Source organism: Gouania willdenowi, chromosome 7 (assembly GCF_900634775.1).
Source record: "Gouania willdenowi chromosome 7, fGouWil2.1, whole genome shotgun sequence".
NCBI classification, from domain to species: Eukaryota; Metazoa; Chordata; class Actinopteri; order Blenniiformes; family Gobiesocidae; genus Gouania; species Gouania willdenowi.
The window spans coordinates 11,092,177-11,112,949 of record NC_041050.1 but is presented as its reverse complement, the minus strand read 5'-3'; the positions used below and the strand labels follow the sequence as shown (position 1 = coordinate 11,112,949).

General features: G+C 37.4%; 1 protein-coding gene across 2 annotated transcripts; it reads left to right on the top strand.

Moving 5' to 3' along the window:
- Positions 1 to 1,604: 1,604 nt before the first annotated feature.
- Positions 1,605 to 18,773, top strand: LOC114467150 (matrix remodeling-associated protein 8-like). Of its 2 annotated transcripts, none has more exons than XM_028453230.1 (10): positions 1,605 to 1,737; positions 7,800 to 7,826; positions 7,939 to 8,247; positions 10,487 to 10,588; positions 10,675 to 11,136; positions 16,294 to 16,452; positions 17,600 to 17,630; positions 17,707 to 17,786; positions 17,866 to 17,928; positions 18,019 to 18,773. In XM_028453230.1, the coding sequence occupies exons 1-10, from the start codon at positions 1,710 to 1,712 to the stop codon at positions 18,042 to 18,044; spliced, it is 1,287 nt and encodes a 428-aa protein (XP_028309031.1). In that variant the 5' UTR covers positions 1,605 to 1,709; the 3' UTR covers positions 18,045 to 18,773. The 2 variants fall into 2 exon arrangements, with proteins under 2 accessions (XP_028309031.1, XP_028309030.1); XM_028453229.1 differs by having other exon boundaries at positions 17,597 to 17,630.
- Positions 18,774 to 20,773: the final 2,000 nt, after the last annotated feature.

The following is a 20,773-nucleotide window of genomic DNA, read 5'->3' as shown; positions in this document are numbered from 1 at the left end:
CAGAACTCAATAAAATGTGTATCTTTGCACTTTGGTCACAGTGAGTGAACACAAACAACTCAGTTTTCCTGCTTAAAATCTTGAAAATAAGATGATACACACATCCCAAAAGTACATTTACACCTTTTTTTATTTTTAAGTTGATGGCAAAATATTCCTAGTTACACATATGACATAATCTTACATGATATGTATTTTGTCATGTACATTTTTAAAAGTATTGTCTCCACAAATAAATGCATACTATTGATGGATGTCCATTAGGTTTCAAAATGCTGAGAAATGTCCACTGCTCTAATAGAACAGGGACATTTGTCATTATTGTTATATACCCGTACCTGGTACTTTAGGTAAATGCATTTACTTTCTCAATTTAATTCATTCATTTTAATTATGAACTTTGAAATATTATATAGTTATGGTCAAGCTAATTTGTATGTGTCTGGATAATGTATTGAAAATTAATACAAAAGCCTTTAGACACATTACAGCTATATGGTGCTATATATATATATTTAAAACGATTTTGCAAAAATATTTTTAATCAAATTTTACAAATATTCATTTCTATATTGTAGTAATAATGGCCTTTCATTCCCAACAGTGAATGTGATTAACATTAACAGTGCTTTGAGACTACTCTAATGCAGGTGTTCTCAACAATGGGGTCGCAAGATTTCTTCAAGGAACTAAGAATATATATATATATATAACAATTTTAGCCCATTTTGGCTAATTTTCACCCTTTTTCTGCCACTACACCAAACTTGTTATATTATAACCTATTTTCATCACTTTTTCTTGCTATATTTTTGCTCCTTTCAATGCATTTTTGCTACATTACTCCCATTTCTGCCACTTCAGCATCCAATTTTAATGCCTTTTCTGCACATTCTTTCCACTTTCAAGACATTTTCAGCACTTTTAAACCCTTTCACCACTTTTCCCACCTTATGGCCCAAAGTCCCCACCCTATTTCTGCCAATATTGACACTTTGAACCATTTTTTTCACTTTTTCTGCAACCTTTTTTCAATTTCTGTGGTTTTCAGTATCTCATTTCACCACCAATTTTAGACGCTTTTAACTCATTTTTTTTCCTGATTAAAACAAGGATTTCTGTTTTTAAGATGTTTATATTCTATGGTGCAAATAATAATAAACTTCCTGGATAACAGTGGATATTATTCAGATAAATGAATACATGTGGTTTTCACAATTTCATAAAACAATGGACCATCATTTTTGCTGACTTAACGGATGGACCCCAAAAAGCTCTCTGCTGGCAGAAAAGGTTGTGAATCACTGCTCTAATGGTACTAAAGCAATAATAATAATTAAAAAAAAAAAAAAAAAAAAAAAAGAAAAATTTGTTAATAATAAAGACCTTAGAGATGCACAGGATTTCTCTGTGTTTAGACCATATTGCTTTACCTTTGATAATGGTAATTCTTTGAGTTGCACATAATTTCCTAAAGTTGTCTAAACAATAAACATGGTGTGACATGGTAACTGGTCCAGTACTAGACTACTCAGACTGTTGAGGTGTTGGGTTTCACTTTGACAGAGGCGGAGCAAGAATGGGCTGAAAATTGCAAGATCACAACAAAGTCCAGTTGCTGCTGCTGGTTGAAGCTTTCTCTTCATCAGTTCATGCTCTCACCAACCCTCTGACGGGTTTCTACACCACTGACCAGCCCTGAGAAGAAGATGCACCCAGATATGAGTCTCTTACACAGTAAGTGTTCAACCTGTGTTGCCTTTTTGGAAGTTGAATGATCAGCAGGGAAGTTTTCTTTGTCTGAATCCAGGTCAGGGATTTCTTCTTAAACCAAAGCAGAACTCATTTGTCATGTCTTCACCATTTAAGTAAATGCATATCAGTAAAATGTCATTTGTCCTATTGATATGAATATAAATGACTGAATTCAGAAGTGTCATTTGTTCATTATTTGTTAGTTGTTTTTAACTGCATTTGATAAGCTAGAATTATAATAATCATATGCACACTGTAGACATAAAGTGACATAAAAGGATGGTTTTTACTGTGTGTATATACTGTATATGTTTAAAAAAGAACTGTTGTACTCATTGACACTCAGGTATGCATCTATCTTGTGTCTACAATAACAGATGTGCCTTAAGGAGTTTTTAGTTTTTTTTTTTTAAACATTTTTAAAAAATACAAAATAGCCCCAAGTTAGAAGGAAAGGTTACTTCCATCCTGTTATCCAACTTCTGCACCCATCCTGTTGCACGTCTAGTGACCATCAAAGCACACGACCTTAAATACACTGATCCTTTTTCTGTTTCATAACAGAGCTGACACAAACAGTGACACGTGCAAACATAAAACAATGCCTTTTCTTTCAGTGTTCAGTAAAGACTTTAAATAAAAAATAAAAAAAAACTCCTCACAAAAGTGCATTGGTATAAATCCAACCTCAGTACACATAATAAACATAAAATCAAAGACAGTGTTGCCCACTCCTGCTTTTTGTTGTCTGACCCAGATGCACAAGACGTAGGCAGTGACCCATTCTGACCATTTAAAAAACCTTTTCCCTGTTTACATTGTTCTCTATGTGGTTTTTCTATGGCTTGTGGCCCCATGTGTTTCCAGTTAGCTGTGGTTTTACTGGAGGAGTCAGCACAATCCAGCAGCCAGTCATTATATGTGTCAGTAATGAGTGTTTCCCCACTAGTGGGTCTGCGGAGGAGGAGGTGGGGTTTCAGACAGACAGCAGAGCATGGAAAGGATCTGAATCACAAATACAAAGAAACAGAATAGTTTCATGATGGGCAACTCTATCACAGCGGTGGGGACAGAAAAATGTGGTTATCTGATCCAAGGGCCACATTATCAACCATGTCAGCATTTAGAACTAGAAAATGGGGCTTGAAAATGATTTGATTTGGGGGCCACAAAAAATTAGACTGAGAGCCACATGTGGCCCTCAGGCCGCCAGTTGCCCATGTCTGGTTTAATGCATAGGCTGCATGTCTGCCTCACAGCAAGAAGGTACTGGGTTCCAGCCCTGTGGTGGACACTTGAGTCCTTTCTGTGTGGAGTTTGCATGTTCTCCCTGTGCTTGTGTATGATTTTCTACTCTGGTTTCCTCCCACATTCCACAATCATGACTACTGGGTTGATTTGAGTCTCTAAAATGCCCGTAGGAGTGAATGTGATTGTGGTGGTTGCCTATGCGTGTGTTGTCCTGCAGGGTGTATGCCCGCCTAACGCCCAATGAGTGCTGGAGATAGGCACCAGTAGACCCCCACGACCCTGGAAAAAGGAACAAAGGGGTCAGATGATGGATGATGGATGACGGTTGGGTTGGTTACAGATATAGTCAACTAAATTATACAGGATAAGAGTTTGTGCATTTTTTAAAAGCTTTAATTTACATTTATCAACCTGATATAAGATGGTATTAAGGATTGTCTCGCCTTCCATGCAATAACAGTAGTTCTGTTGGATAGCTGCCAAAATACCCCAACATAGTTCTGATTGGATTTAATCCCATGTGAGCATTTAAGTTTAGTTTCTATTAGTTGATCATATTCATATATTTTTGTTCACATGTATTCATCAATTTATTTATTTTCCCGATTAGTCATAGTCTATTTGTCACAAAAAAACATCGTAGATGAACATTTTTAGTCAACAATCTGAACGCTGGTAATAATGCTTTTAGGCGAGTAAACTGCATGCGTTTGGAAACTGTTGAGTGTGAACTCTGTCTACAGAGCAGTGAACAGGCCTCAGTGTTTGGATGTTTAGCTGACTGTGCAGCTGCAAACATCTGTTTGATTTATTCTGAATCTGTGAGGGAGCTGTGAGTAAACTTCACACACTCACAGCAGCCGTGAATCACAAGCAATATGCTGAGTAAATGCATGCTTAAGGTTTGAGTCGCACTTGTTTGTCCCAGAACTAGATGATGTCCAGGTGAGTAATTCCCTGGAGATACAGATAACGGATCGTTTGTAAAATAACTGTTATCATGAGTAATCTAATGGCACATTGTTAGGTTTTACTGTTAAGCCACCTTGATGAGTCAGCTGTGTGTGTGTGTGTGTGTGTGTGTGTGTGTGTGTGTGTGTGTGTGTGCGCACTTTGTTTTACTGTCTGGGGGAAAGTTTATACCCCTTAATCAAAAAGCCACTGAAATTTTCCAGCCTGAGGTCTCTAAAGTGTGTGTGCTTCAAGTACATTATGTTATTATGTATTCTGTCTCAGATTTAATGAATTATATGCCATCTGAGGTTAACTTTACCAATAATTTAGTTGCCCTAAATAATTATATGTCCTGGGCGTTTGTTGTTAGCTGTAATAGCTCATCTGTGAAATCTGACCACACAATATTTTTTTAATTTATATTTTTATTTTTTTCAAAATCTTTAAATTGAAGTAATTCATGACTGTTATCAGAATACAAATTATCTTTGGATGGATAGTGATAAGTAACAAGTTCCAAGAGAAAATAATTTCTCGTGTGATATGTCTTCCATCTGATTATGTGTCGCAAATTATGATTTTTAGCATGAATAAATAGATTCTACATATGATGATTATGATTATTTCATGTACACTGTAGCACTTGACCACTATTCATTAAACTGGCAAAACATAGATAAAAATAATAATGTGCTTTTTGAAATGCATTTAATATTAAGACACTTTTCAGAGAGAATCAAAACAAAAAAAACATATGAACAAGCACAACAACAGGGACGCAGGGACAAAAACAAAAAAGGCAGTATTGACAAACAGTAGGAAAGTAAAAATGTTGTGTTTCAGTGCAGTTAAGTTTACATGTTGACACAAAGTGTGCCGATAATCCAGTTTATTTCTTTGTACATATAACTGTAATACTAAGCTCTCAGTAGGCATCAATTTTCCCTCGGTGATTAATAAAGTATAATCAATCAATCTATGTGTGCATCAAGTTAAAGCTGCAGTATGTAGAATTGTGAGACTTGTATAGAAACAACCACGCTCCCGCCTCCCCTCCCTGTTTCGAAAACTGTTGTCCTTTACCAGTATCCTTGCGAACGCGCACAACTGTGGAGTTCTCAGCGACGTTTTTCTCAATAGGGACTAGTGACAAATGTAGGGACTTTATCTTGTGTTGTTGGAAAAGTTTTCTGATGTTTTAGAGACTTTGACATGAATCACTGTAGTTACTACCCCGAGCAGCGGGTGCTGTCATGAGCTCCTTCCCCGCCATACAGCTCACACAGGCCCACATCACTCGCGCATCCAGACTGCAAAATTAATTGCGTCTATTCTCTTCACCTTGGATATGTTTCTCTTAGGTTTACATGGGATTTATCTCGTTTGTTCTCACTATCTTTCTGAAATCAGTATCTGGGGCCGACCCTGCCCTGCACTCCATATGTCCAGTCCTTACGAGTATGTTTGGATCGTTAGACTGTTGCTTTTCCATGTCGGTCATTAGGCACTCTGTTTGTAAAAAGATCTGTGATTGGCTGAAAGGTTGCATCACACTCCTGGATTTCTAAACTTCATCTATACGGCCCAGAGAAGATGTAAAAGTGCACTGTCCTTTCACAACACTTTGGATTACAATATGCTCAAAGGTGATTGTGGATTTTAGACCAAAAAAAGCCAAAAAATGTACGTACTGCAGCTTTAAATTTAAAAAAAAAAAAATCTATACTATCCATATAACAACTGCCTTTGACAAATATTTCACTAAAGCAAATTGGTATCAAGGTGAAGCACAGTAGTTGCAGGCTGAGTAAAGCCATGAAGTGTAGAGATAATAGAAGTAGGTCACAGGTTAAAGCCTCACTTTGGCCTTGACATTTGAAACACACATGAGGAGAAAAATGATGTTGCTTCTTCATGCAGAGACATGAAGGGTTGAGGAGCAGATCCAGTTTATTCAGGTCAAAACCCAAAGAGTCTCAAGATGAGTGCAATTCACCACCATCGCCCTGTCAAGTGGCGATGGTGATCTCTCAAAATCTAAACTCTTTTACACCTCAATGATCTCCTTAGGGAGTTACTAAAGTACTTTAGATAACCAGAAAGACATTTCTAGCTATTTACTACTAAGTATAGTTTTAAAACTCAAACCTGTGTAAGTGGCATTTGCTGGAACAAAACAACTATTTTCACATTGGATTGCAAACAGACAAACTTTTTTTCTACCTATCATATATATTTAGTTTGAAAAAAACAGATTACCACACTTGACTATCTGCCAACAAATAATACACAGGTGTCCTCCGGTTCACTCTTTCCTCTGGATCTTTGCAGAAAGCCAGAAGAGGCAGCATGAATAGAGGCTCTGTAAAGTGTTGGCCGGATGCAAGCGTCACCGCTGGCCTTTCTGCAAACACACAACTAAACTGCACTGAGGGAAAAACTCCATTACGAGTACCAAAACTGTAAATGGAAAATATCCAAAGTGAGAAAACAAACACCTAAAAATATGGCTCTCGGGTGTGTTGTTAACACTGTATATTGATGTTTTGCTTTTTAAAGCTTCTCTGATACAGTCTTCTCAATAAAGCCACATCTGCTCCTACTCTGTAATATTTAACTGCAAACATGCAAACGATCAAACCTTAAACTTGCAGACAATGCCATACGATTTTCAAAGTATATGGATAGTTATTTTCCAAACATCCCCATTGAATATCATACTGTGTTTCTACAATACTACTGAAAACAGGTTCAATTCACTTGTGTCAAATATGAGAGTAATGAAACCTTTAATGCATTTTCTGAAGGTTTTTTCCCTATTTTCTTTTTTCCACCTTGTCTGCACATGCTATCCAAGGTCAACACGACATGTAGTGCAATCTTTTCGAGATAGCTATGCATGTCGTCTTATTGCAATTAAATAAATGAATTTATTTTATTGCATAATTGTGATCATCACCAGCCCCTCCCTAAGGAAAACTCATTCACTCAGATTTCAACATATAGACAATTTTTTAAATGTCACGTGGACCTCATTAAAATGACCGGAAATTACATGTCAAGCAAAATAAATTTAAAAAATTGGCAATAATGACAACCTGATTCTGGATTAGTTGAAAATTTTGATCTTTTTACTAATTAAATTGAAAGTAATAATGCAGAAGACTGACCTTGACCTTAAATACGACCTTGAGCGAAGGTCAAAGTCACACATTGAAAGGAAATGTTGTTCAATGGTACCAGTCTGAGCACTGCAACTCAATTTGTGGCCAAGTTATAGGGATTTTTTTTTTTCTTGTGCAATATTTTTATTAGTAGGTCTTCAATCCAATGAAATAAAATACTCCACTTGATGAGCGTTTGTAAGCATCAACATTTTTTATTCGTAGAGATATGGAAAATTTTGTTTTTTGACACCTGCCGTGACCTTGACCTTGACCTTGGCATTTTGGCTCCAAAAAAGGTCGACTGCACATCTTTGACATTGCGAGATGTCCAGTAATGCAGCACTAATGACACATATGAGATGACATATGTGTCATTAGTGCTGCATTACTGGCCTAGAAGGAGTTGCAGAAAAAAATAATAAGAACTCCCACGAAAACAATGTATTTGGCAATTTTCAATTGGCAATTTTCAATTGCCAAATACAATTATACATGTTTTATAAACTTTGCAATAATTAGTGGATGATACTTTTTTCTTCTGTTGAATATAGAGTTTCATCATTCAGTAAGATATGTAATGTTTACATGCTTTAACATTTTCTATATCCAGTTTATTAGTGAAAAGTTCTTGACGGATACAGCTCTAATATCCCATAACTTTGTCTCTTTCAGTTCTTACTGTGCTCTTCCTGCCAGGAGGTAAGACATCCCTGTTTTAATGTCTTGCCTTAACAACTGTAGAAAACATTATGTGGCTCATGTTTTCTTTCCTCTCTGTTGTTTCCATGTAAATTCACTCAATTTAATTCAGTTTGGGCCCAGAGCAGCAGCACCAGCTTTGGTGTTGTAGTGGAGGCCAAGAACATCACCCTCCCAGCAGGCTCCAAGGCTGTGCTGCCATGCCAAAGTCCCCGCATGGTGTGGACGCAGGACAGACTGAAGGACCGTCAGAGGGTGGTGCACTGGGACGTGGTCCATAGCACCCCGGATTATTCTGTGGAGCGAATCTTGGACATGTCACCTGGAGCACGCCAAAGGGTCTACAACAGCTTTAACAAGGGACGCATCTCTGTTCCTGGTTCTGCTTTCAGTGATGGGAACTTCTCTCTGATCATTAATAGTAAGACTTTCTTACTTAAATACATACACACTAAAAGTACTAAAGTAAAACTTATTGTCAGAACTCTTGAACATGTTTAAAACTAATGAGTCACCGGCCAGGTTTTATAAATAAATAAAAGAATAATAATAAAATAATTAAAAAAAACATATTAACAAAAAATACTGCACATAGGACATATTTTTACAATATAGTAGGGGTTGGGGGTGGGATCGGTGGCGTGGTGCGCTGGGTCCTTGGCTCCTTGGGGCTTTCTCGGGTGTGTATGGGGGGGCGATGGCTGCCTCTCGGCTTGGGATCTTGGGGGCGTTCGGGGGACTGCTTGGCCGTGGGGTGGTCGCCGGGGGCCCTTAGGCTGCCTGCTCTTGCTGCTGGCCCGACTGCTTCTTCGGGCCCGGGGGCGGCTCTTGGGTTTTGCAGTGGCGGTACTTGGAAATACATTTGTCATGGATGCACTGGCCTTGGGCTGTGGGATAACACTCATACTGGGCTCAACCTTAGACACGTTGTTCCCAAATACCTGTTTTATGGAATTTCCACTCACCTCTTCCTCTGTTCACAGCCACCACCATTATTCCTAAACCACACACTGGTCACCAAACTGGCTTGACAACACAACAATAAACACAATATACACAACCACAATTTCACATCGCATCACTTAAAACTATTCCTCACCCATTCCATATCCTATCTTGTATCCCTCTTCCCTGCTAACTTCCCCACCCCCCTCCAACCCCTCACCTTGGTGTAACACTGCCCTCTCTTTTTTACATCCTCCCTTTAATAAAGTATTTCTTACCCTTCCCTAGGGAGGGCTGGTGACGGTCACAATTATGCAATGAAATAAATAAATTTATTTAATTGCAATAATAAAATATGCATTGCTGTCAAAAGATTGCACTTCTTGTAGTGTTAACCTTCGAAAGCATGAGCAGACAAGGTAAAAAAAAAAAAAAAAAAAAAAAAAAAACAATATAGTATAACTATTAACCTTAATAGCCTTGTTAGCCCTTATAATTGTTTGCCTGAAGCTACTAAGCACTGAATGAATGGTATAATATAAGGAAACCACATCAAAGTTTTGTGTTATACTTATGGTTCATAATGGTGACATGTTTACTCAGTACCTGGTAGTGTTGTACTCAAGACCACACTGTCCAAGACCAAGAATTGGCTGAGACCTGAATGCACCATGACCAAGACAAGACCAAGACCAAGACCATGACAAGTTTGAACAGTTAAAGAGCATTCACTCTTTCATTTTAGTTTTCTTTTAAATACATCTGACAGACAAATACAAGGTGTCTGCAACTCTTTCAAAGCACAGCATGCAAAATTCTCAAGACTTGACAAATGTGTTCAACTAAAATCTTGCAACACATGAATCTTTGTATGTATTTAAAATCCATTGAGAAATCCAGAATCAGTATGAATATCTGAAAATAAGATTTGTCAGATGAATGAGGCCTAAAGTAAGTGTTGAGGTATTTCTGGCTAGAAATAAAATGGACTGATGTTGGAGTTTGACACATAAGGCACTCGGTAAGGAGGCAGAACAATAGCTAATGGTAAATATTTAAAGTCAAATTACAACATAATTATTTAGGTACACTTCAAAAGTGCTTCTCATTATTATCACATTAATGAAGTTGAAGAATAGCAGATAAGTGCTGATTCTGACTAGTCTTAATGGAAAATTCCAAGTCCGGCCAGTCTGAGACCAAGATGATACCGAGTAAAAATGCTCTGAAGTCCGAGACAAGACCAAAACCTTCAAAATGTGGTCTAGTACCTAGTTTACAAAGTGCAAGTTGTCTATCCAAATACATGGACCCCTGACCAAGCCGACCCACCTTTGGCCACCCCTGGTATAAGGCCTAACTTGACTCAAAACTTTATTTGGAGAAGCGGATCGTTGCTTAATAATTGTCCTACTATGGAAAATACTTGGTTGAGCTTTTGTTTAAGTCTCAGTGATGGCACTGTAAGGTAAGCAAATGCTGGTCAGCAGGTCTGAATTGTGAATAAATGTCTACAGCAGATTGGGTGAATAAGATGGACCGAGCCTATTTAGAGACTTACATTTAAACCTTCATTTAACCCTACAATTAACAATAAGTGCATTTGCAGAACATTGTTGCTTATTGCTGTAAGTACTGATCTGTAGCTGTTTCCTAAAGACAATACTTTTTGTACTCCTACCACTTTATTTATCCTTTTTATTCATATTTTATAGATGTGGGAACAACTGATAAAGGAGTTTACACTTGCAATTTGCACCATCACTACTGCCAGATTCACCAATCTATCCAAGTCCAACTGAATGTCACCAAGTCAGGTGAGTGTACCTCGATATACAGACCTTTGTTACTGATGTGCAGAATCAGATTGAATCAGAAGTACGTTTTGTTCTACAAATTTCAGCTCGGAAAGAGAAGCGTTACTGGGATGGAGAGAAGACTGTATTTGTGGTCTTGTTGGGCAGTTCAGTGGTTTTACCTTGTGTGAATCGGCGCCTTCTTTGGAGAGAGGGTCTCCAGGAAGATCAGCAGCAGGTGGCTCACTGGGACTTCCAGCCCCCTGGAGTGCGACCTGACAGGGCCGACCGACTGGTGGACCTGTATGCATCTGGGGAACGTCGGGATTATGGTCAACGTTTTTCCCAGAACACGATGAGCGTCGAAGAGGATGCTTTCACCTTGGGGGACTTTTCGCTGTCCATCTCTGACTTGAAACCCACAGATAAAGGTCTCTACTCTTGCCACTTGCACCACCACTACTGTGGTCTACATGAAAGGAGAATCTTCAGGCTCGCTGTGGGACCTGCACTTCCATTAACCCCAACCACTGCACCCAGATCTTTCCCGAATGATGAGCCTGAACCAAGTAAGAAAAAAATAATCATTCCTCTCCCTAAAGAGTAACTAAACCTAGAGGTTTTGGCTGAACTGCATCAAGGCTGGAAAGCTAAAAAATGCCTTGATTATGGGCGGGGCTCTTGGAGCAGTTAAGACACGCCCAGCCTATACTATGAAATCTCTGAATAACAATTTATGCAATGCTAATTACCTACTCAATACTCACTATACTTTCTATTCACAATACTCTCAATGCAACCTGCTTGCCACAGATTGCAGAGTCCTGACTCCAGAGTGCTAGTTTTTTTTTTTAGGAGGGGCGGGGCCAACAGTGGTTGTTTGTGACATAAAAAGCCACCAAAACATCACAAACCACCATTCTCAGCCAATAGCAAAATTATTTTGTAATAGCCAGGTTTCAACCCATTGAGGGAAGTCACTCTTACATTTTTACAACAAAATATGCTAAATGGAAATACTTTGACTAAAATGTCAAGAGTTGGTCAAGAATCGATCAACAAGATTACTTCATACCCAAATACATTTATTTTCAGCAAAAAAACAAAAGTGGTTTTGGGGGTTGAGTTACGATTGAAATATCTGTTTTTCCCGGAGATGGATGTGGCAAATGTTTTTCCCCATATGGTTTTTTGGCTTTATTGTTTTTAGAAGAAGAGAAGCTGTTCTGGATTTTTCATTCCTTTTATAGACATAGCTAGTCAGTGAAGTCAGTTCTTTCTCTTGCCAACTTTCGTGGTCCCCACAGTTTCTGTGTTTTCAATATAGGAGACGAAGCAGTGAAGCAGACAGAAAGAAGGACAAAAACAAAAAGAGAACCTTCTCAGTCAGACTGACTATTTGGATGTCTTTCTTTAGAAAGCAGTAAATTAGTTACAGTCAGAAATGCTCTTATTTCCCCAGCCAATTTTCTCTCATTTATAGCTTTCTTTTACTTTAACTGCACTGAGTAAAGAAGTTGGCTCCAACGTCTCATAAACTTGGGAGTGGACGGTCACATGTCGTGTCTTTTTTTTTGGCTTTATTTGATCCCTTTTTCCCCAAAGAGACTCCAAATTGCAATCAGAATTTATTTTGTTCCGTTTATTTGTCTTTCCACCCGTCTTTGCTCACTTTCTTTGCTGGTTTGTGTCAGAGGCATGTTTGCCAGCGGTTACAGGAAGTCTGATACATCTGTTCAACATCTGGACCAGCTGTGACATGAAAGAGCACAAATAAGGGGAGGATAAGAGGTATCCACAGGCTTTTGATGCTCCTCCTGCTTTTGAAAAAAAACGACAGCCTCTTAAATAATCTTGTAAATCACCACGAGAGGTATACACGCATGGATAAATGTTTCCTGCTGCCCTGCGTTGAGTGGACCAGATAGAAAACTAAAATTTCTACCGGTTGCCAAAATTTTATTCTGAATAACATAAATATTCACTGCATAAAAAGAGGATCAGTTCTTTGCTGTCTGAAAGCCTAATCTTGGAGAAATGAAGATGCTTTGCTTCAAGTCACTGAATTGCAAATGATGTACATCCTGCTGGGTTAAAAGTACCACATGGTAATCTCTTTCAAGCTTAAATACATTTCAGCACACAAGCACGCACACGCGTGTGTCAGCTCTGTCAGGAAAATGGTAATGGGACTCACACTGGACAGTTGGGCTATAGAGACTATGACCTTCAACATGTCTTGGCATTTGTATTCACATTAGGTATCATTACATTATACATTATGCATTATACAGGGACAGATGATTATTATGTACCAATCTGCACAGTGATAAGTAGAAGTGGGTGTTTTTTGAAAAGTATACTTATGAAAGGTTAGTCAACGGTAATAATTTGCATGTTTTCCTCATTTTCCATTAAGGCCCTATGCTACGAGTCTAGATAAATATATCCTGGATTAATCTCTGTTAGTGGGCTTCACCTAACCAAACACGCTAATTTAATCCAAGTGATTTCAGCCTTGGTACGTGCACGTTCACATAAAAGGGGAGGAGATTGCAGCATCTGACCAATCACTACAATGGAGAAAACTGGCAGAGCGACTTCTTTACAATGGAGGAACAGTTTATCATTTTAAACAAATATATTGAATATATATTTTAAAGTTTTTATACTCGATCTGATCTGATCCACTTCATAACTTCGACCCGACCAGGTTAGGTGTTACTTAAGTTTAAAATTATGAATAATTAAAATCCATAATCCAGACCAAAGACAACACTGTTGTTACAGAAAAGGAATGACAGAAGTTAGAGAGGTAATCTCGCTTCGTAACATGCCCCCTAAATCTATGGACTTGTTTGGGCTGGGTTGCTTTATTAGAGATCACAAAGTAACAAATGTCTGATGACTAACAATACGAATACACAAAATGTGATGAATATACTACAACTGTAAATCTGCAAACAAGCAATGACGAAAGAGTCATTTTCAGTGATCCTGATAATGTTACCATCATCATTCACACTTTAAAGGCTTGGAAGAAAGTTATATCTCCAGTTATAATGATACAGTAGGTCCAAATGCATGGGCACCCCATTGTTTTATTTTTTAGAAAAATCGCATTAAAATGCACAATTCAGATCTGATTCAGATGAAACTCGGTGGAGTAATTGAGGAACCAACCAATATAGCCGAGTTATAATTACATAAAGATTGGTCAATGACGAACCGAGATATGATTTTTTACATTTTTTTCCAAGGGTTAGGCATAGTTTTTCATTTTTAAAACTGATCCAGAATTAATATATTGATCTGGATCCCCTCCAAAATGTTCTGGAATCTTCCATGACCTGATTTTAGATAAACATTTTGTCGAAATCTTTTAAGTACTTTTGACGTAATCCTGCTAACAAACAAACAAACAAACAAACATCAATGAAAAAATGACTTCTTTGGTGAAGGTAATAACTTTTGATTCACTAAAAGACAATTTGACGAGTAGCATATCTGTATAAATATAGTTATAGATGTAGATAGGTACATATATTCAAACCAGTGTTCGTTTTTGTCGACTACATGTGACAATAACTAGACTATGACTAATTGAATTAAAAAAAATACTACATACAACATATGATATACTACGTATATCAGAATATTCATACTTTTCAGCAAGACAAATTCCTCGTGTGTATTCAATACATTACTTGGTCAATAAAGTTGATTCTGATTCTGATTCTTATAAAAAACAAAACTATAACTTTGTCATATAGGATGAAATGGTAATTTTATCTTTAAAAAATGCTTGATGTTTTATTTGACTATATCTGAAATAGATTTAGTCTAAATTTCATTAAGTTGACTAAAATTAGACTATAACGGAAATAGTCTCAATGACTAAATTTTGGCATTTTAGCCACAAGACTGTGGCTGAAAATTTTTTTTTAAAAATTGTTGCCAAAATAAACACTGATTTAAACTTCACTGACGAGCTTTGCTAAAGCTGCTACAGATGAAACCCAGAAGTGTGACAGTAGGTTTGTTAAAGGCCTCAAAACAGTCCCGAATGGAAAACTAGCAAAGACACACAGACACAGAGCGTGTGACTTTGCCACAATTTCTTCACATTTCCCCTCCTTTTTTGTCTAGTCAGTCTGGAGGAAAAATAATAACAGCTGCATGATGTCGTCAGGTCTGGTCCTTAGACTCTTTACTGCTGAGCAGCATTTAAACATAAACTATTCCCTTTATACTTTCAGTAACAAATGAGGGGAATATCATTAGGGACATTTTTAATTTATTCTGATTACTCAGAGAGACAATGCACATCAATAAATACGAGTGTAAATATTTGTAATTCTGCTCACCTACATCAGTAGTGTCAGCAACAGTTTGATGTATTATAGGTCTTGTCTTCTGACAGAAAATGTAATTTATTTCCACCAGAAAAAATAAAGACAAGTTTCTGTCAAGTTTAGTTCAATCCAGAATTTAAGTAGATTTTAGTCAATTTAGTTGACCATAATTTTAAGTTTTAGCTGACTTTTCTACCCTTTTCTTACTGCTGATTATTGTTCTCTTACTATTTTTTAGGGTTTTGTTGTTTAGATTATTGTGATTAAAATGTTTTTTTTTTTCTTTCTGCTGCCACGGGCATGTGTTTACCAGTGTCCTGCTACAAGATCCACAAAAAGATGAATGTATTTGACTTTATGTCCTGCTCTTAATACACCAATATCTCCCTGTCTCTTTAAAGGTAATTTGTTCTAATTGTATGTAGAAATAGATAATATGAGATGAATAATGACTGCCATCATATGATATAAGCATCAGGGGAAACTCCTGCAGGTCAAATTAAATGTTCTTAAGGGCCGGATTTGGCCCCCGGACCTTGAGTTCTACACCTGTGCTGCAAAACAACCAAAGTTCAGCAATTATAAATATGAAAATATTTAATAAAGTTTTAAATACTGAACTCAGGAACAGTTACTAATTGTTAAAAAGCATAAGATAGATAATCACAAGCACAAACATGTTTTTTGATGAAAATCAATTATCCAGTTCTAACTAGATAGACATATGAATCAGTTATTGGATAAAAGTCAATATAATTTAAAAAAAAAAAAAATACTTATCATCATCATCATCATCATCATCATAATAGTAATGGAAAACAATAATTATATCCAGTTCTTCAAGATGAGAGGCTGAACCAGGCAGCTCTTCATTTATTTTATGTGCATCAAAAACAGTTCCTATAAGTTGTGATTTTAGATGAGAAAATATTCAAGCATTCATAGTTAAATTCTCTATTTAAGTCAGGATCACTTCAGTCAAATTGTTTATTAGCATGCAGATTAGATTTGGCGTTAAGGCTCTGTTCTGCAACCTCTCTGCCCAGCTGGAAAGGCATAAGTAGAGAGAGCGGTCAGCAGGACCCCCTAGAACAGAATCACAGATGTTAGATGAAAGAGGAGGACTGGGGTGGGGGTGGGTTGCGAGGCATTTTCGGACAAAGTGTGTGGAACGAGGCGTGTTGCAGTGGTTTAAATACAGCACCGTGACCATCTCTAACCAATGGGAAGTGTGGAGTATGATCAGCTGGATAATTAACTGAATTAGAGGATGGATGTTGTCAGTTGCTAACAGCTACTGTTAGCTGATGGGACAGGGCTAGCTTGACTTCAGTGCCTGCCTGAACTAATGTGATGCTATATTCCCTACAGGAACAGATGAAGTGGATGCTCCTCATGTGGTGAACGTCTTCCTCCCTGAGCATCGAGGATACTTTGTGCAACATTTAGGATACTTCTTGGCCACATTCTTACTGCTGGCGTTCATTGTTGCTGCTGTTATCATTTTGACCCGACGACGCAGAAAGAGAGGTATTATTTTATTCATTTGATTTTGGCCTCTACCAGGGGTCTGCAATCTTTACTCTCAAAAGAGCCATTTTGCCTCATCTCACCTGGATTAAAGTCATTCTGGAGCCGAAAAAAATACCTTTCTAATGAAGACAACATAGTGTATAAAATTCTATACTGTTAAAATTATATTGGATAATGTTATGTAAATAATATTTTTTTAGATAATGTATTTGAAGGGCTACAAAAAATAACTTGAATTTGATAATGTAATGTCAGTCAATTTCTTGCAACATACCAGCCTGTCATTGCCCGATCCCGTTAGATCTCGGAAGCTAAGCAGGTCTGGGCCTGGTTAGTATGTGGACGGTAGACCCCTGAGAATTCCAGGTGCCACAGTGGGGGGCAGTCGCCCCAGTGGTATCTGTCATTGTGTCCTTGGGCAAGACACTTCACCCACATTGCCTAGTATGAATGTAGTGAGTGAGTGTTGGTTGTGGTCGGAGGGGCCGATGGCGCACTATGGCAACCTCACTTCTGTCAGTCTGCCTTCAGTTTACATGAACACAATGTTATATAAAGAAGATTTTTTTTCCTTTCAGTTAATGTATTTTAAAGGCTACAAAAAGTAACTTCAATTTGATAACACATGATCACGTCGGTCAACACATGCCAATTGCTAATTTCTTGCCACACATAAAGCATGCATTTTTAACCGGCACATTGGTGGTTAAATGAATCTGTTCCCACACCATTCAAATTTCTATTTTCTTCCAGAAAAGTGTTTTAGTTGGTTTAGTTATCTTACCAGGGATTTAAAATGTAAGGTTAACCACAGGTACAGGGAAAGTTGATGGTCTCCAGATGTTTCAGGAGGTGAAGTAGGAAGGTGGCAGAGGTATTGCACAATGTGATTTATTTCTTTGTTGACAAATTGTTATATCGTGATTTTATTTGCTGTCAAAATGATTTATCATTAATACTAATTATTATTTAATTACTAATTATTTATTTCAATATTTTTGAAAGCTATATGGAGCCATTCCAAAAGAGTAATAGAGCCACATTAGGCTCCAGAGTCGCTGGTTGCAGACCCCTGGCCTATACCATACATATATACATTATTAATGGTTACTTTGTTGTTGTTGTTGTTGTTTTTTTTTAGCAGGAATAGAGTACCCACTTGGTAGATGTGATCGGTAAGACATTGATATCTATTAAGTGTCATGCCTTAACTTGTAATTTATTTGTAACAGCACTTAATTTTACCTGCAGGGCAAATGCTATCAGCGGTGATGAAATAGCTTTAGAATGCACAGAGCTGAGGACCTGCAACCAAGATCCTTTAAACTCAGGTGACCTACTTTATTAAAAACAATGTTTTTGTTTTTTTAATTCTTCAATTGTGTCTCATAATCTTTGATTTCTTATCAGAATTTGCAGAATACAAAAACAACCTGCTGCGAGAGAGAGACATGACAAAAGACTGCAATAAGGGTGAGCCAACAGCATGAGAAAACGCATTTCAGAAAACAAAGTGACGACACACAGGAGCAGAATATCAAAGATGTTGATTTCTTTCTTTAGAGTTCGATGGGAAAATGTGGAAGTGAGTATGATCTTTGTGAGTTGCTACTGGCAGGCCCAGAGCAATCATGGAAGGAGTGAATAACAGAGGAGAGAAGAGGAAACCCCAGGAGAGGACAGGAGGAATACTGCCTCTGCTGTAAGCTTAGCACACTGAGCTTTTTCACTGAAAGCTCTATTTTTTGATTATACACTATTTGTATGGACGTTAACAACAAGCTTTTATCACAAACCCTGAACATTTCCTTTACCTGTGGCATTCATAGTTTGTGTTGATTACTTTGGGCTGTTTGGTCATCCTTCAGTAAGGTTTATGAACCACATTCTGTTCATTATTATTGAATTGTGCAAGTTGCAAATGGTTTTTCAAATCACTCACTTTTCACAAATCTTGCTGTAAAATTGAATTGAAAAAGTATGGCATTTCATTTTATTGTGTTATTCTGGATTGATTTATCAGGTGAAAGGTTATTTAATATTAAACAAAACACTCAGTCTATGGAAAAATACTGAGTTCTTTGAAATACATTTGCTGGTCAGATACAGGTTAAAAACTTACCACGTAGCAAAGTGTCAAGAGATTTTTTTTTTTTTTGCTTGAAAACAGAATATGTTCTGCATCAGTAATGTTAAATAACAAAAAGTACTTTTAATGTTTTTCCTCTGCCTTTGTATCCTGCTCTCTTTTGCTCACTGCAATGTCCACTTTCCTGGTATCATTGTATCTAATAAAGTTCACAAAACCAGTTGCTCTATTTTGTTGTTGTTGTTTTTCTTTTTCCCCCAAATTAAGGTGTTTAATATTAGCTTATTATGAATATTAGCAATTTTTTTTTTTGATTATTCAAAGATATGTGAGCCCATTAATGAACAAAGTAAAGAGTGTTTTAGATTTACACTACAGTGAGTTGTTTCCCAGTTATTTGAATCAAAACCATTGAAATTGTGCTCAAATAATTATTATTCAAGGGTAAAAAAAAAAAAATGATAATTTTATCTTATTCCCTATGGGATCGTTTCATTGCCCAACGGGTTTGTTTACTCATGGATTTGGCCATTATTGTGAGAAAAGAAATTATAGCAAAAGTGATCTACAATGTGTGTGTTTGTGTGTTTGTTTTCTGTAATTCAAAAGCTCACAACCCCCCCCCCAGATCAGATAGCTCCTGAATTACTGTCAACTGGAAAATGCAATGAATTTGTTTTATATTTCAATGAAAAAATACAATCAATAAGGTCAAACATCAGAACAAACCAGCAAAATAACAAAAAGCTTGAACAGCTTAAACCACTGAGGGATAAGTCAACTACAATGTTAGAGTTTATTACAGTGAACCCAAAAACAAAAGAGGAAACTGTTCAGCAGCTGAATCTATCAACGTGTTGCCTTGACACAATACCCTCAAACTTCTTCTGTAAAACTGTCTTAAAGTCAATTGTCACTGATTTGTGTCAGATAATTAACTGCTCATTCCAATCAAGCACCGTACCTAAACCCCTGAACGTAGCTGCTTTGAAACCTCTGTTAAAAAAGAGAACACTGGATGCCTCTATACTGGCTAACTATAGACCAATCAGCAACCTTCCATTCATAGCCAAGATCATTGAGAAGGTGGTCTTCAACCAACTGAATCAATTCTTAACATTCAACAAAATATTTGATAAATTTCAGTCAGGCTTTCGTTTTCATCACAGCACAGAAACTGCTCTTATCGAAGTGATCGGTGACATAAGGTTGAACACTGATTCAGGAAAAGTATCTGTTCTCATTCTGTTGGATCTAAGTGCTGCATTTGACACTGTAGATCATACAATTTTGTTGCACAGATTGCAAACATGGGTTGGACTAAATGGAAAACTAATGCAATGGTTTAAGTCCTACTTGGAGGAGCGAAGTTATTTTGTAAGCATTGGAAACTTTGAATCTGACAGATTACCAATGTCCTGTGGGGTTCCTCAGGGATCTGTTCTTGGACCCCTTCTGTTTAGCCTTTATATGCTTCCTTTAGGACAAATTTTACAGAACTGTAAGGTTGATTATCAGAGCTATTCAGATGACACACAACTATATGTATCACTGAACCCAGATGACTATGGTCCCATTGAGGTGTTGTGTGACTGCTTAGAAAAAGTAAACGGCTGGATGAGTGAAAACTTCCTTCAACTAAACCATGACAAGATGGAGGTGATTGTCTTTGGTAACAAGGGTAACAAGAGGACTGCTGTCAGCAATTATCTTGAGTCTCGATCTTTAAAAGCTAAAGACCAAGTCAAAAACCTTGGTGTTCTGATTGACTCAGTTCTGACATTCAGCAGTCAGATCAAATCTATCACAAAAACAGCTTCTACCATCTAAAGAACATCTCCAGAGTGAAAGGTTTAATGACTCAGAAAGATCAGGAGAAACTGGTCCATGCTTTTATCTCCAGCAGACTGGACTATTGTAATGGTCTTCAGACAGGAATCCCCCAAAAGAGCATCAAACAGCTACAGCTGGTTCAGAACGCTGCAGCTCGGGTCTTAACCAGAACAAAGAGATCAGAACACATTACTCCAGTTTTTACACTGGCTCCCAGTCAGCCTCAGAATAGACTTTAAAGTTCTGGTGTATAAATCTGTGAATAGGTTTGGTCCAGAATTCATCAGTGAGATGTTAGTCAGGTATGAACCCAGCAGGTCTCTCAGATCTATGGAGGCAGGTCAAATAGTGGAGCCCAGAGCTCACAGTAAACATGGTGATTCTGCGTTTAGTTGT